This window comes from Bos indicus x Bos taurus, chromosome 5 (assembly GCF_003369695.1).
Source record: "Bos indicus x Bos taurus breed Angus x Brahman F1 hybrid chromosome 5, Bos_hybrid_MaternalHap_v2.0, whole genome shotgun sequence".
Taxonomy (NCBI): domain Eukaryota; kingdom Metazoa; phylum Chordata; class Mammalia; order Artiodactyla; family Bovidae; genus Bos; species Bos indicus x Bos taurus.
In genome coordinates this window covers 72920246-72937767 of record NC_040080.1, presented here as the reverse complement: position 1 = coordinate 72937767, position 17522 = coordinate 72920246, and the positions used below count along the sequence as shown (strand labels likewise).

Below are 17522 nucleotides of genomic sequence, written 5' to 3'. Positions count from 1 at the left end.
TCATGTGATGTACAATGTGGACTCTAATGTGGAACACTTAGTGAGATATAGGTCTTCAGTTACAGAATCCAATAATTGTAAGCACAGTATATGAATAAATCTTTGATAATTACCTGGCAGGGGAGATACCATGATCGTGTAGGTGGTCTTCCCAGGGTGGGGCTTCTCCATTGTAGTCCACATACACTGACCCCTACAATTTCCCCAAATGAGGGAAATTCTACTACAGAATTTGTGATAGTAGGGGGACTGTGTTTGTGCTTTCCCTTTTTAAAAAGAGAATCTTTGAGGTCCATTTCTCTATATACTTTTCAGATGCTTTTTATATCTGACAATAAATTTCACAGCTGTCTAAATTAAGAAAACATTTGGCAGATTTTTAAACCTCAGAGCTAAGAAGTCATCTTTGGCCTCCCATTACTTGGCCTTTCCTTACAGTAGGAAACACAAGGATTGACAAAAACACAGGGTGAACTCCTGCAGAACCCTCCAGAAAGGAGTGAGAAGAGGACAGAGCAGATGTAAATCCCGAACACAACCTTGGCACACACGCGTTAGCAGTGTTCAAACACAGCACGTCAGCAGTGTGGTCATTTCCATCTTCACTTGTGAGTAGAAGCGGGCACACCACAGACCAGAGCCAATACCTGGCAGGAGTATTTGCTGCTTTGCTGCTGGAGGGAGAGAATGCATTATACAGAAGTTTAAACTACCCGGTTGTAACTCATAAATAACTTTTATTTTCTCCTGCTTTTTGACCACATAAATGAAGCAGGATAATCAAACTCATCTTTTTCTCCTCCAAGTAATATTAGTTTTTTTTTGTTTTGGCCTATCATCTTTAAATCTGTAGTTTATCTTCTTTATCTCTATTGGTCATTTTCAAGACTTTAATATGTGTGAGTAATCAGTACAAGCAATTTCCAATGAAATTGTACTATTTCAAAGAACAGATTCTAGTACGTCAGAGGACTTTCAGAGTTAATGGTAAAATCCTAAGGTATTTAATATAATCCTGTACTCTTCATAAAATTATAAAACCAGTGTTTAATACATTTTTAATTCTAAATTAAATGTCCTCATAATTTCTACCATCTCAGCTTGCCTCCAGGTAGAGGTTATAGATTTAATGATACCCATATGAATTAATACTTATTTCTATTTTCAAAACCTTCTAGAAAATGAAATTCCTCAACTGTCTTCTGATTCAGAAAAATATAGCACGTCTTTCCCTCAGAAAGTCTTTGCTAAATCTAAACTAATCCCCCCATTACTATTAAAGTGACCTATTCCTTCTTGATTCTTTCTTAGTGGAAATGGTAATCAGCTGACTTAACAATTCAGACTTTTAACTCCAGTTGAGTAGTCCAAAAGTCTATGCCAAATTGGGATGGTAAATGGAAAAAATATTAATGTGGACCTATAGAAAGTTCCATATAAAGTAAAATATACTTGTTGAAGTCCAAAAATCTTCACTCAGAAGACAGAGTGCCATCTGCCTAAGGGTGATGTTCTAATATTATATTCCCACCTGCTATGAGTACTAACTGGAAAGAAATGCAACCCTCCAGATTTTTGCTGACATGAAATGGTACCTTCTACTGGTTTTGTGCCACCAATAACAAAATGTGTGATCTGGAGAGCATTCAGAATACAGTTATGATATTAACAAAGCCACACTAGAAAACCCAATCTGAATTGACATTTGATTATGTGTCCGATCTTGGGATTGTAAGCCACCGTCTATAGAAAGATGAGGGTTGGAGGCTACTTTCACCTCCTAAAGCAGGCCACTTTAACCTCAGTGACATTAACCCTGCTGGGAAAGAACAGTGACAGTGCCTCTTAAGAAGAAGTAGATTTTCCTTACTCCTCATGGGAAAAGGATACACCTCACCATCCTCTGCAGTGTCAGCCTGAATGCTGGAATGATCCACATGGTAGAAGAATTGGAGTCCTGAAGGACCAGTCTCGTTCCATAACTCAGCAGACCAAGGGCTGATTCCAAAAAGGAAAATATTGATGTTATAGAACCGGATTCATCCCACATGGCTTTAGCCATGGAAATTCCAGGCACTGGAATTTCAGAGGGGAAAAGATCTGGTTCCAGTCTTTAAGGAACTCAAGAGCCTAGTGACGAGACAAGAAGGAAAATAAAAAGCTGATAAATGCTGAAATAGGACCATGTATTAGAAAAGTGGAAATGTATAAAAGTCATTTAAATGACTCCATCATGCCAAGCCAATGATAGATGAAGGTTGATGACCAGTTACATCCTTACCACCTCAGGAGCCAGACTTAGATCAATTGTTTCTTCAAACCTGAAGGTCAAGTTTTTTGTAAAAAGCTAGAAACTTAGGAACAAATATCTAAAGTAGGGGGGGAAAGTTAGATCAGTTAGCCCAACCCCCTTTCTCCTAGATAGGAAAGAGATTAATGACTTAGTCCCAAGGTCACCCAGCTGGTTTCTTAGTGGTTGAGCCACGACTAGATCCCAGGTACCCTGACCCCAAGACCATGCGCTTCCTACAGTTGCCACAGCTGTCCTTGATATGAGAGGTGGGTGTGACGAGGGGCCACACTGATGCTATGACTTAGATGTGACAGATATTGGGCGATTCATTTACCCCATTCAGCTCTAGTTAAACTTTTGCTTAAAGACCAAAACCTCATGTCCTGCCATTAACAGTAGGCTTTTTTTTTTTCCAGAGACATGATCTGTTTCAGAAACACTGGCCTTCCTGGTGCCTGTTCCAGTTTAAAGTCATTTCTGCTGTGTGTGTTTGTTCCTCTAGTGTCGTTAGCCTCTAGCACCGTGGGCTTGGCTGGGCAGGTCGTTCACACAGAAACCACAGAGGTTGTGCTGACCGCGGATCCTGTCACAGGATTTGGGATTCAACTGCAGGGCAGTGTGTTTGCTACAGAGACCCTCTCCTCTCCACCTCTGATTTCCTATATTGAAGCTGACAGCCCAGCCGAGAGGTGAGATCCTTTCTTTCACAGCATCATTTTCTGCCCTGCATTTCTTGCTGGCTATCTTCGACTGGCTAATAAATTATGGAACAGTGCTCAATGCAGGAAATGCAAGATGAGATGAACTCTCTGTTCTGACAATAAAATTTTATGTTCTTGATCAGGTTTGAGAAAAATAGTGAGCCTGGGTGGTGCCTTTAGCAGATTTTTGTCCATCGGGGACTAGAGGCTAAATTAATTAAAAAGAAAAAATCCATTACAAAAAAAAAAAAATCTCTGAAGTCAAAACTTCATGATAATTTCTCTGCCATGGGGAATGCACATTCATCATTACTGTATATTGGTTCACGTCAGATTATAATAATATCATGGTGCTAAATTATGCATTACTTCTCTGGGATATTTCAAGATTCCTTTGTTCACATTGGTAGCCATGAAATAGAAGAATGTTGGACTTGCATATAACTGAATCACTTTGCTGTATACCTGAAAGTAACACAGTATAATAAATCAGCTATACTTTTATATAGAAAAAAAGAATGTAAGACATAGCAGTTGACCTAATAGGATGCCCCACAGCAATGAATAAACAAGAACAAATGCTATATTGAAAGGATCTTGGCAATGTCAACTTGAAAATCATTTACTCTGTCTACAACCTGTAATGTCTGGTTCTAAATTTAGATGTGGGGTGCTTCAAATTGGAGACAGAGTGCTGGCCATTAATGGAATTCCAACTGAAGACAGCACCTTTGAGGAAGCCAATCAGCTCCTCCGAGACTCTTCAATCACAAGCAAGGTCACGCTGGAAATTGAGTTTGATGTTGCAGGTATGATCATATAATCTCAAGTCAGCTGCATAGTTGGGAGTGGACTGCATGTGAATTAAGTGGACTATATGGCAGAGAATGTGGGAGGGATGATCATTTTTTATATACTGAATGTGTTTTTGTTTGGGAGGTTTGGGGTGTCATTTTGAATTGTGCATTGCTTTTGTATTATTCATTAAAATGTCACCACAAGAACAATTGAAAATAAATGTGACAAAATGAATAAGTAATAGCTTTTGTAAAGGTGATAAAAAAATCATGTAGCCTGTATTCTTCCTGACTTTTCCCGTATATGCTTGAGAAACCATAGTATTCAGTCATGAGGACAGGCAATGCCTCTCTTTGACTCTTCCTACTGCAAAAAAAAAAAAAAAAAATTGAAGGTTCTGTAGGAAACAATGAAAATTCATTAGATGAATTTATGTAGGCCAAGTAGGTAAGTATTTGGTCTTTGGTGTTAAAGAGAAGTTGCCACCAGACACTTGTTAAAAATGACAAAGAAGACTTTATTCAAGACTATTTCCATAGTCATCAAAACTTGCCATAGGAAAGAGAGGGTGAACTTAACATCAAAAACAGCAAGGGTGTTTATGTTTAGTCATGGAGGAGGTGTTTGTCAGTAGCTAATAGGTATACAGGTTTTAGAGGTAGGCGCTAGTTCTCATTTAATAAAGTTGTCTTCTCTTAGTGAAGTGTTACTACCATCTCACAGACCTAATAACCATTGCTGCTAAGTCGCTTCAGTCGTGTCCGACTCTGTGACCCCATAGACGGCAGCCCACCAGGCTCCGCCGTCCCTGGGATTCTCCAGGCAAGAACACTGGAGTGGGTTGCCATTTCCTTCTCCAATGCATGAAAGTGAAAAGTGAAAGTCAAGTCGCTGAGTCTTGTCCGACTCTTAGTGACCCCATGGACTGCAGCCCACCAGGCTCCTCCGTCCATGGGATTTTCCAGGCAAGAGTGCTGGAGTGGGGTGCCATTACCTTCTCCAAATAATCATTAGCAATCAATAAAGATATGCCTTTGGGCATAGGGATCGCATTATGCCAACAAATATTTGCTGAATAGTTATCATAGGCCAGTTATTCTACTATACAACAGAGATACAGCAGCAGACAGGAGAGGCAAATAGCAGGACAGAAGTTAATTTTTTTAATATAAATTTAGTTGGCAGTCATACTTTGAGGGAAATAAAGCAGAATGGGAGTTAGAGAATGTCTGTAGGGGGTTTATTTTCATAGGGTGACTCTCTAAGGAAGAGACATTTGAGCAGAGATTTGAAGGTTGAGAAGGAGCAACAAGAACATTGCAGGCAGAAGGAGCAGCCAGTGTAAAAACCTGAGCCAGAATAATAACCTTGGCGGATAGGAGCAACAGCAAAATAAAATTAAAAAAATGCTCATGCTGGAGCATATAAAGGAGTTGGGGATAGGAATCAGATTTGGCTTTGGAGTTGGGGTAGGAGAGGTTGGAAGGGGCCAAGTAATGATGTAGTGCCTTGGTAAATTTTTAGATTATAGTCCAAGTGTAATAAAGTCATGGAGCATTTTATGGAGGAGAGTGAGATAACCTGATGGATGTTTTGGAAAGATCTTTATGAAGTGCAGGGGGGACAGTAGCAAAATCAGAACAAACAAAAGGTTTAGCCATGGAACAGGTAAGGAATGATGATGGCTTGCACAGCATCCAAAGTGATAGTGCCAGATATGGTGATAGAAAGTGGAATTTAGGACGTGGCTTGAAGCAGAGCTTGCATAACTTCCTTATGGATCAGATATGGACGATGAGGAAAAGGGAAGATCCTAGTGATTCTGCGTTATGAGGGTGTGAACGGTTGAGTAGATAATGATTTTTTTAAACTGAGAAGACTTGAAGCATACAAGTTTGGGGATTACAAAGAGAGTTCTATTTTAAACATGAGTAGACAAATCCTACTCATCCTAGAGGGGAAAAGAGAACAAGCACATCCATTACTTACTCAAAAGACAGTTACCATAAACCAGTTACTAAGTTCTAGGCACTGTGCTACGTTCAGATCATTGAAAGAAATAATTGAAAGGCTTGACATATTCAAGGACCTTGTAGCCAGTTAGACATGAGAAAGAACTGCAGAAAGATAAGAACAGACTTGCTAGAAGTGATTCGCCACTGGGATGCAGAAGGAAGTGCCCAGAGACTGCAGGCTATACCTCCCAGAGCCTAGGACTGGGGTCTGTGCTAAAGAGCAGAACAGAGGAGTGACCAACACAGTGGTGATGGTTAAAGTCATTGGAATAAAGGACACCACTAAGGAAAGAGTAGTGATAAGAAGGGGACTGAGGTGGGAATTCCGTCTGAGGAATACTGAGATTTAAAGGGAAAGGATGCTAGTAAAGGAGGTGATGAAAATGATATAGGAGAAGTAAGAGGAGAACCAAAAATGCTGGCATTTTGGAAACCAAAGCAAGAGTTTCAAGGCAAAAGTCATGGTCGATAGCATGAAAAGGCTATGGAGGATTCACGCAATAGAGGCAAGAAAGAGAATGTCCACTGGGTTCGGCAATTAGGAAGAAAGTCATGGCGGAGAAGTTTCAAGGAATCAGGGGACAGAAGTCAGATTGCAGGGAGCTGAGGGCTGAGGAAAGAAAGGGTAGGGAAGTACAGACAAGCTGTTCTTGTTGTCTGCCGAGAAAGTAGGTTTTGGAAGATGGATTGGCAGGACAAATGCAGTGAATAGATGAAAAGGACAGGAGGCCATTGGGGGCTCATCTTTTGAGAACTTCTACAGCATTTAGTTACATACTTTGTGCTCTAGTTTATACTGTCTTATCTTCTAATCAGTGGTTCTCAATCAAGATCTGTTTTGCCCCAGGGGACATTTGGCAACATCAAGGGATTTAGCTGTAGGGACTGGGCTTCCCTTGTGGTTCAGCTGGTAAAGGATCTGCCTGAAATGCAGGAGAGCTGTGTTTGATCCCTGGGTTGGGAAGATCCCCTGGAGAAGGGAAAGGCTACCCACTCCAGTTTTCTGGCATGGAGACTTGTATAGTCCATGGGGTCGCAAAGAGTCAAACACAACTGAGCGACTTTCGCTTCACTACTTCCCTGTCAGTCCAGTGGTTAAGAATCTACACTTCCATTGCAGAGGGCATGGGTTCAGTCCTGGTCAGGGGCCTGAGATCCCACATGCCATGCAGTGCAGCCAAAAAGTAAAAAATAAATTAAAAAAAGAAAATGAAGACATTTAGCTGTAGATGAAAGGAGATAGAGGGGATTCCAGGTTCAGATGGGTGTTATTTTGTTTTGTTAAGATTGGAGAGATTTGAGCATGTTTGGGGCCCAAAATATTTGAGAGAAAAAAGATGTAATTGGTAGCTAGGAGTTTCCAAAGGGATGAGAAGGGAAGTTATCCAGAGCATAGGTAGGTAATTTGTCTAAGGCAGAAAGTAGAAGACCTTCGCCTAGGAGTGTGAAGAGAAGGATGTGAGAATATAATTACATTTTAGCTGTGCTTAGGAAGATCGTGTGAGAACTGTCAAGCAAGAGTGAAAGGGTCAGCACCTTGGGGAGCTGAAAAGAACGATGAAGGTTCAGAATAGCTAATGGGGAAATGAATGAGATAACCAACCAGATTCATGTAAAGGGATTTTCAAGCTGGGTGGTAGACCAAGCAGAATCCAGAAGCTCTCAGTCTATAGCAACATCAGTCTTTGTGGTCAAGTTTTTTGTCAGGAGACCTCCGCTGCTCAAGAATAAAAACAGAGATAGTAGATGGTTATATTGATCCAGAGACTGTTTCCAGGGAAGTTTCAAAGAAGGAGCACGTAAGTCACGGAGGTTCAAATCATCACAGGAAGAGCAGAGATAATTATGGTAATCACATGAAAATTTATCATGATATTTATCAAATGCTTGCTCTATGGCTTGTTACTATCCTGTGTGTGCATTAGCTCATAGTCTTTAAAACAGCAATGGAGAAGGTTACTATTGGGTTGGCCAAAAAAAGTGTTCGAGTTTTTGTTTCATCTTATAGAAAAACAATCTGAATGAACTTTTTGGCCACATGAATATTCCTATATCCCCAGTAACAGAGGCTCACGTTAACGGTGGGGCTGGGATTTTAACACAGGCAGTGAGGCTCCAAAGGCCATGTTGTAAGCACTACGTATACTGCTTGTGCTTGAGAGAATGTGTAATAGGTTAGAGAGGCACAGAAATCAATATAGGATCAGCATGAAAGACCAGACAGAAAGGGAGCAGTTAAGGAATTAGGAGTCTTCAGGGAGAAGAAAGTAGGGGAGTGAGAGAAAGGGGATTTGAGAGCTAACAGCTGGGAGACTGAGGTCAAATGGCATATTAGAGTTTAGGATGTCAGACATAAAGCAAAGTTCCAGGGTAGTGAGTTGCTAAAGCAAAGCAGAATGGAGGCAGTTATTCAACCCAGAGGTCTGAGTGTTGGGCACACAGTGTGATGGGAGGAGCACTACTTGGTGAAATCTCGCAGAAGGGGTGCAGGACTCGGGGTGAGGAAGGCATGTGAACTGGCTGCCCCTGACACCCAAGCACAATCCTATCAAAGAATCTCTGTAGTTGCTGTTCCTCTGCCTGGGCAGCTCTTCCCCAGCATATTTGGGTGTTTGTTCACTTCACTTGCTGCTAAGTCGCTTCAGTTGTGTCCAACTCTGTGCGACCCCATAGACGGCAGCCCACCAGGCTCCCCCGTCCCTGGGATTCTCCAGGCAAGAATACTGGAGTGGGTTGCCATTTCCTTCTCCAATGCATGAAAGTGAAGTCGCTCAGTCATGTCCGACTCTTCACGACCCCATGGACTGCAGCCCACCAGGCTCCTCCGTCCATGGGATTTTCCAGGCAAGAGTACTGGAGTGGGGTGCCATTGCCTTCTCCTCACTTCACTTAGATCTTTGCTGAAACATCAATTGCTCAAAGAAGCCTTCCACAACATTTATCACACTCAGTCCCCTTGCCCAGATTTATAGCTCTTCTTGGCCCTTCTCATACCCTGATGTTATGTCATATACATAACACACTTATTGTTATGTTGTATACAAGTATTATTATTGTCTTGTTTTCTCCAGTAGAAATATCTGTGATGTCTGAGACTTTGTGCCTTTTGTTCAAGAATATACCACAGCACGTAAAATAGTGCCTGGAATTTAGGAAGCTCTCGGCCAATATTTGGTCGATGACTGAATGAAATACAGTTGGCTCTCCTGAGGGACTAGGATCAGAAACTTCAATTTGCACCAAGAATTGATTTTATACTAATTGCATCTCTGAGGTTCCTGCGCTCTCTGTTTCTTCATGTCTACTCCCTTTGTACAAGTTTTCTCTGATTTTCTCAAGTTTTTTCTGATTGTATATAATTGCTTCATCCTTGCTAATGTGCCCAGCCAGGACCAGCCAGTTTTAATTTCTAATTCCCAAAAGAGAGCATCTATTGGCACAGGCTAGGTGTAGCATCTTCCCTTTCTTGTCCACAGTGGCCAACAGTCAGTAAAAGACCTTGTAAGGATCAGTCAGATACACTGAGGGTCTAGTTTGCAAATAAGTCTGTCCAGTGGCCCCAAAATGTATTTACTATAATTGTAGAACATTTATGACGGGCAAACTATTGTAATCCAATACCTTCATTTATTTGAGAAGGGAAAATTGAGATTCAAGGGCAGAAACTCAAAGTCATAGAGCAAAGTGAATGTTACATAAATCCTGGGTCTGTTGACTTGCACCTGTCTTTATCTATATTGTATTACACTGCCTCTTTCAAGAGATATTAAGGTTCCTAGCATGAAAGAGCAGGATTTCTGAGCTTCTGCCCTACTGACATTGTTTGTTGAATGGAGATGCTTATCCTGTGCACTGTGGGATGTTGAGCAGCATCTACTCACTACATTCCAGTAATGGAATGGCCAGCACAGCTGACTTTCTCCATAGCAATATCCACTAAGTATTTACTTGTGCTATACATGTGTCTTTATTTTATATGTATCCTCAATATTTGTTCATTATTTATGTAATCCATTATATATATTTGTCTAATCCATTATATATATATAATGTATATACAAATATAAGTATATATATGTTAATTAAAGGTTAGGTTTTTAGGTTTTAGCTTAGGTTTAAGCTCCTAAAAAACAGGAACTATGAATATTCATTGGAAGGACTGATGCTGAAGCTGAAGCTCCAGTACTTTGGCCGCCTGGGGCAAAGAGCTAACTCATTAGAAAAGACCCTGATGCTGGGAAAGATTGAAGGCAAAAGGAGAAGGGAGTGGCAGAAGATGAGATGGTTGGATGGCATCACCAACTCAATGGACATGAATTTGAGCAAACTCCAGGAGACAGTGGAGGACAGAGGAGCCTAATGTGCTCAATCCTTGGAGTGGCAGAGTCTGACAGTGACTGAACAACTATTAAACCCACTTTGCTTAATTCCAACTTGCTATATAGGGGACTGGAAAAATGGACCTAAAGCCGTCTCCCCTGTCTTCCATTGTCCCAGAAATCAACCCATTTCAAATGAATAGAAACGATATAAAATAGGGCCAGGAAAAATATTTTTCCATCCTGTCATTCTCTCCTCCATTGCTCATGGCAGACATCACTAGTTGATTTCTGCTGAGCCTAGACACAGCATCAGAACCTCAATAAAACACTCTAATTAGTCATTACCAATCTACTGGTATATATTGAAACTGCTGGAATCCAGATAATCTTTTTTAGCCAATTGAGAACGTGAATATTTGTAAGATATCACTGCATGAGATATGAGCTATTTCGAGACTGCCCTGCCCTTTTCGATTCACTTCTGATTGTCTGGATGTGAACCACCATCCATTTCCAGTTCTTCCTCAGATATATACCCAGATACTAATTCCCAAACTGCTAGATCTCAGAGATTACCTATGTCTGTTTTATAAACATCCTAAGTGACACAGACAGTGGTTAAAAAGCTTGATTGTGAGTACACTTTGCCTGAGTCAGACACGACTGAGTGACTGAATTGAACTAAACTGATCTCTTTACATGGGCACCACCACCCAAAAAAAATTGTAGTAACATTAAAGGAATTTTTCTTATGCTAAAGTTGCTTATAATCCCATCACTCTAATAAACAGAAACTTTTTATATATCTTTACGAAAGTCCTTTACCATACATATAATTTTGTAAAGCTATAATCATATGCACAATTTACAGTTTGCCTTTTTCAGTACTATCTTTTAAATACCAGTGTACAATATCATGAATTCTTGAAGTTTCTACTTTAATGCTGAAATTATTTTGTTGGAAAAAATACAGCTTTGTCTTTGAGAGAAGCCTCAACGAAAAATTCTATCAAATGATGTTTGCCATTATTACTAGAGTCCCCAGTGTTTTTCTCTGACTGAGTGGGACTTAAACATTCACATTTACCCACCTTATAGTCCCTTTATTTTTTTGAATCTCACAAGGTGTCCCGATTGATGAATTATTATGTGGTGGTTATCTTACTGTGCCAACAATGAATGCTTCAGGCTGAAAGAGCAGACCATTTGGAAAGAAGGAGGCCTTTGTTTACCCAAATGTGTTTTTAATTATAGTATTAACAAAGATAAAGCAAAACCAGGGAAGCACAAAATAACCACATGGGAGTCTAAGAAAATAAACATCTTGTTTACTCTTCTAAACCTATTGTTTCTCCAAATATTGGCTCTTTTTCTTCTTTATTAGCGTTTCCTTAAGAAACCCCAAATTAAACGTGCCTTCACTTTAACAGACAAATAATTGTATGGGGGAAAAAATTACCAAATAGAAAATAAATCATGTTGATGTTTAAAGATTCAAATGAAGCCACAGCTTGATCAAAGAGATTCATTTGTTGATATTTGTTCATCATTATAAATATTTCAAATCTTATGTAGTCAAAAGTAATCTATTACTGTTTTCCAGGAAGTGATAATGTCTCCTCCTGTGTCATTAACAATATTAATCTTGGTCAAGATTCCCTGCATTAAAAATGTAAAGCAAAATTTTGCTATAGTAACTAATTTAGATCTGTGTTTTCCGCCCTTATGAATTAACGACTCACTGTATAGCATCTTGGGCAAGATGTCATAGACATACATGGACACATATATACAAACAATACATTCCCCACCCCTTTCACAGAACAGAGACATCACTTTGCCAACAAAGCTCCATACGGTCAAAGCTGTAGTTTTTCCAGTGGTCATGTATGGATGTACATGAGAGTTGGACCGTAAAGAAGGCTGAGTGGCAAAGAATTGATGCTTTTGAACTGTGGTGCCGGAGAAGACTCTTGAGAGTCCCTTGGACTGCAAGGAAATCAAACCAGACAATCCTAAAGGAAATCAACCCTGAATATTCATTGGAAGGATTGATGCTGAAGATGAAGCTCTAATACTTTGGTCACCTGATACAAAGAGCCAACTCACTGGAAAAGACCCTGGTGCTGGGAAAGATTGAGGGCAAAAGGAGAAGTGGGGGCAGAGGATGAGATGGTTAGATAGCTTCACTAACTCAGTGGACATGAATTTGAACAAACTCTGGGAGATAGTGAAGGACAGGAAGCCCAGTGTGCTGCAGTCCCTGGGGTTGCAAGGAGTCAGATACTACTTAGCGACTGAACAACAACCCCTTTCACGGAGAATGTTTTCATAAAACCAGCAACACTAAAACAAACATACATGAAATGAGTTTTATAAATAGTGAAGCTTTTTGTTCCTCTAAAGCTTCTAGGACATTTACTTATGAACCATTTGGGATACTTTATCCAAGTAATAGAATAATCTATTCCTGTTACACTCATCACGGAGAAGGCAATGGCACCCTACTCCAGTACTCTTGCCTGGAAAATCCCATGGACGGAGGAGCCTGGTAGGCTGCAGTCCATGGGGTCTCGAAAAGTCGGACATGACTGAGCGACTTCACTTTCACTTTCCACTTTCATGCATTGGAGAAGGAAATGGCAACCCACTCCAGTGTTCTTGCCTGGAGAATCCCAGGGACGGGGGAGCCTGGTGGGCTGCCTTCTATGGGGTCGCACAGAGTCGGACACGACTGAAGCGACTTAGCAGCAGCAGCAGCAGCAGTTACACTCATGAACACTTAGGTGGGGGCTGTCTGTTTGGCTCCCATCCTATTTCCTCTACTGGATCAACATGTTCATAAGAGATCTTTCAGTTGCAAGCCACAGAAAATGCACACAAGCTAATTTAGATGGGAAAAGGTGTTTCCTAGGAGCATACAGGTGTTTCACAGCCTTTGGGGACAAGGAATGTAGGCAGTCCCAGAGAAGGCTAGAACCAGGAGCTGTCGAGGCCAACCACTGGCCCTGTCCAAGACCTTGCACATCTCCTTAAGTACATTTGTTTCTTTCTTCTTCTTCCAATAGCAGCCTAGCTATTGGGGCATTTGGTCTAAATGAGCTTCTTCCAAATGCCCTCTCTGCCCCCAATCTGCATGCTAATTCCAGATTCTTAAACTTTCTCCTTTGGTGGTGGGAAGAAGATAACAATTAGCCTTCACAGAGACTCAGGAAAGTGATGAAAGGAAAAGATTGAGAAATCTTTTAGAAATAAATATTGGTGATTCTTGTAGCACCCAAAGTAAGAGAGTAAAGCACACCTTGATGGTTGCTATTGATACTTAACTGCATTTCTCTTTTTCTGCCCCAGTATATTCAAATTGGCCAGTCATCTTGAAGTCTACAGGTTTCCCTGGTGGCTCAGGCGGTAAAGAATCCACCTGCAGTGCAGGAGACCTGGGTTCAGTCCCTGGGTTGGGAAGATCCCCTGGAGAATGGAACGGCTACCCACTCCAATGTTCTGGCCTGGAGAATTCCATGGACTGTACAGTCCATGGGGTCACAAAGAGTTGGACACAACTAAATCATTTTATCTACCTCAGATGGGAAATGGGAAGGACACAAATTCCTCTTGAATAAATAAGCAAATAAATGTATGTTGTTCTTCCTGGCACCTCTTAGTTGAGTCTTCATTGAGGACGACAGCAAGGCCGAAGATAGGAGCTCAGGGTCTATGTCACTGACCGAGCCACAGATGACCCACCAGGAGCATTAAGAAGAGAGGGAGGAAGTGGGGGAAGGCAACAGATTCCCTCAGGTGCTGCCTGGGAAGTGAGGAAAGAGCTGGGAGGAGAGGAAGGGCCCAGAAAGGGCAGACTTGCCTTTATCAAGTGGCCCCAGCTGAAACTGACGAGGGCTATTTGGGAAACCTTCACACATGAATTTTTAGACGCCCAGAGCGCCCAGAGAAATAAAAATTTTACTGTCTTCTCCAGTTTGTCTATGGTGATTATTCTGAGTTAGAAGATCAGGTTCTTCTAAAAGGTTTTCTGCCCAGATTCCTCATGGGAAAGTAGAGAAGACCAGAAAGATCAAGTTAAGGCAGAACCAGGAAGGAATTACTGTGTTTCTATGGGGCCATCCCAACTTTCAGCTCTACAGAGACTCAAAATGTGTTAAATATGTGATTAACAAATTGGACTCGGGCCTTGGGACCTTGTAGTTCTACCCACATCACAGCTGCTGTAGTTAATTCTGTGTGTGCAGGCTGGGGAGCCACCTTGGGGCAGAATCAAGCAGAAAAAAGTGACCTCACTGAGCCATCCCACAAACTTAGCCTTATGCTTATGTTTCCTTTGCTCCTGGCTAGCCCTTCCCACCTTTTCCTAAAACTTCCAGAAAGGATCATAGTCGTTAGCTACTTAGTATGAATAGATATTATCTCTTCAGAGGCGAATATTTCCATTTTAACCGCATCTCTAATTGAAGGCTTCCCAGACTTCTGAAGGAATTTTAAGAATGTATTTAAGAATATGTAGCAATTCTTTGCTTTTCAAAAATCAGTCATTCCTGGTCAACTCACAGTAGCTCTATACAGGGCTGAGAGTCAAATAGGACACAGTGCTTCCCTCTCTACTGCTAGGCTAGCTTACTTCTCTGTTGCTTGGCCAACATCTGAACCCACCTTTGCTCTGTCCCAGCACTCCCTATTCTCCTCTTCTCTGAATCCGCCGCATGATCCAGAAAGTAGGGTCATCTTTGGTGCAGCTGGGACCTCTTGGGTCCCCCTGTTTCAACTCTGTGCTCAGCATTCAGTGCAGTTGGTTGTGGTCAAGACCATTCTGGTTGTGAGATATTTTGAATATCAATCCTACTACTGCGCCTTTAAGTGTTCTTTTTACCTATTGACCTTACAAATTAAGGTACCTCCTGCCTCCTCCATGTCAATGGCCATCACAGCTAATTGAAGTCTTTCCTGAAATCTGTTACTACCAGCCATGAATGGAAAAACAAACAAAAAACCTGCTGAATAATTGTTGTTGTTCAGTCACTAAGTCATGTCCAACTCTTTGCGACCCCATGAACTGCAGCACATCAGGCTTCCGTGTCCTTCACTATCTCTCAGAGTTTGCTCAGACTCATGTCCATTGAGTCAGTGATGCTATACAATTATCTCATCTTCTGTTGCCCCCTTCTCCTCTTGCCCTCAATCTTTCCCAGGATCAAGGTCTTTTCCAACAAGTTGGCTGTTCGCATCAGGCAACCTAAGTATTGGAGCTTCAGCTTTAGCACCAGTGAATATTCAGGGTTGATTTCCTTTAGGACTGATTGACTGGTCTGATCTCCTTGCTGTCCAAGGGACACTCAATAGTCTTCTCCAACACCACAATTCGAAAACATCAATTCTTTGGCACTCCACCTTTTTTATGGTCCAACTCTCACATCCGTACGTGAACTACTGGAAAACCCAGTTTTGACTATAGTGACCTTTGTCGGCAAAGTGATATCTCTGCTTTGTAATATGCTGTCTGGGTTTATCATGGCTTTTCTTCCAAGGAGCAAGCATGCCTTAATTTCATGGCTGCCATCACCATCTGCAGTGATTTTGGAGCCCAAGGAAATAAAATCTGCTGAATAATAAACTCTGGAAAAAATAAAGCTGGGGAAAAAAGAGCGTAACTACTGTTGGTCCTTCAACTTTACTATACCTAAGAATTACCTGGCGAATATGTCTGAAATGTAGATTTCTAGTCTTTATCTTCAGCAATTCTGATCCCATAGATGTGGGATATTTCAGAAATCTATATTTTAACTTGCATCCTAGGTAAATTTGATGAGATGCTATCTGAATCACACTTAAGAGATACTGAACTCGATTGTTACTGTGAATTACACACCGTTGCCTGTGGGTAGGATGTCTGTTCTTTACCAGAAGCTTAGTTTATCAGGATTTTACATCAGTTCTCACAGCTTTAACTACAGATGATGACAATACAAGTATTCCTGATGCCTTGTCATTGACTGGGGCTCCATTCTTCCTCATCTTCTATAAACACCTTCTTTCTTGTTTTGAAATTACAGAGTCTGTCATCCCCAGTAGTGGAACATTTCACGTAAAGCTCCCTAAGAAACACAATGTGGAACTTGGAATAACCATAAGTTGTAAGTAGAAGTGACTTTTTTTTTTAATTTAGAATTTTAAGGAGACATTAGCAAGTTGTCTTGTCAAATGGTTTACAGGTGTGGCCAGCGTCTTAAGTGTCATTGCCAAGTTTCACCTAAAGATACAAAAGCGTGGAGCCAATCACTCACTTGCCGACACTTAATAGCCCTGTGAATGGGGCAAGTTACTAGGTTTCTTCAGTCTTAGGTTTCTTCCCCTGTTGAATGGAAATAAGGATATCTGCAAAATATCCTCATTTTGTAAATTATTCAAAGTATTAAATAAAATAACATATTTATATGCCTAGTATAGCCCCTGGCAAACAGTAAGTACCCAATAATATGTGACTCACACACCCCACATGAATAATTACATGAGCGTATGAAGGCATAGAGGCTCTCTATATTTCAGTATATCGCAGATTGTTTTCACAGTAATCTATTGAGACTATCTTCCCATCTGTCCACTATGCATCTGTAATCCACTTGCAAGAATAAAATCATGTCTTTTTCTTCAGTAACTTCCTGAATTCCTCCATGGCACAAGGTGCTTGGGTAACCAAGCCAAAAAGAAAAGCAGAGCATATAAATGTGTTTAATTCCCTCTTTTCTCAGACTCTAGATTTATAACTGCTGTGGTTAAAACAACTTTGAAAATTTCAGCCCCACTGGAATTCTATAGAATGGAAATTGAGGTTTCTGTGCTTTTACTATCCATAAGCTAAGTTCATCCATAAATGCTCCAAGAAAATGAAGGAAATGATTAATTCATGAAGACCAAAGGAGACTTAGAAGCAACATCTGTGACCGAGGGGTGTCTGTACCGGAGACGGTGAGGAGGCTGAATAAAGTGCCTCACTGTGCTCTGTCAGATAGCATTACATCAGTGGCTAAGGCGAAAATAGAGAGTTCTCAAATGGTCGTATGAGATGGGATCTGTCCAAGTCAACGCTAACAGTATAAATTCAATACTGAAAAGGAAGTCTTCTTAATAACTGATAAACCACACATACCTAATGCAACACCAAAAATAGTGCTACTATAATACAGAATCAGTGTTAAGAACAATAAGCCTTATATACGAGGGCCTATATCTCCCCCAGTCCCCTTAAATGGAGAGAAAAGTAGGACTGATGTATGTGATGTGTCTCTGTAGCGTAAGCAGAAAGATGAAATAGGATTTTGGAGACTCCAGACCTGTTCTAGGTGCCGCTAAAGTCATTTGTGCTTTTCCCTGGGTCGCTAACCCC

The 17522-nt window shown here is 41.0% G+C and overlaps 1 protein-coding gene and 1 non-coding gene across 15 annotated transcripts in view; both read left to right on the top strand.

The window, feature by feature from the left end:
* The window catches only part of GRIP1 (glutamate receptor interacting protein 1), a 755940-nt gene that overhangs the window by 654773 nt on the left and 83645 nt on the right, over positions 1–17522 (top strand). For all 14 annotated transcript variants that reach the window (XM_027542472.1, XM_027542468.1, XM_027542464.1 and 11 more), the window contains 3 exons: positions 2796–2982; positions 3658–3803; positions 16192–16272. In XM_027542472.1, the coding sequence (XP_027398273.1) occupies positions 2796–2982; positions 3658–3803; positions 16192–16272 (414 nt within the window). The remainder of the gene's footprint in view (positions 1–2795; positions 2983–3657; positions 3804–16191; positions 16273–17522) is intronic.
* LOC113893873 lies at positions 106–270 on the top strand. Its single transcript, XR_003511392.1, has one exon. It is a non-coding gene; the product is annotated as a U1 spliceosomal RNA (small nuclear RNA).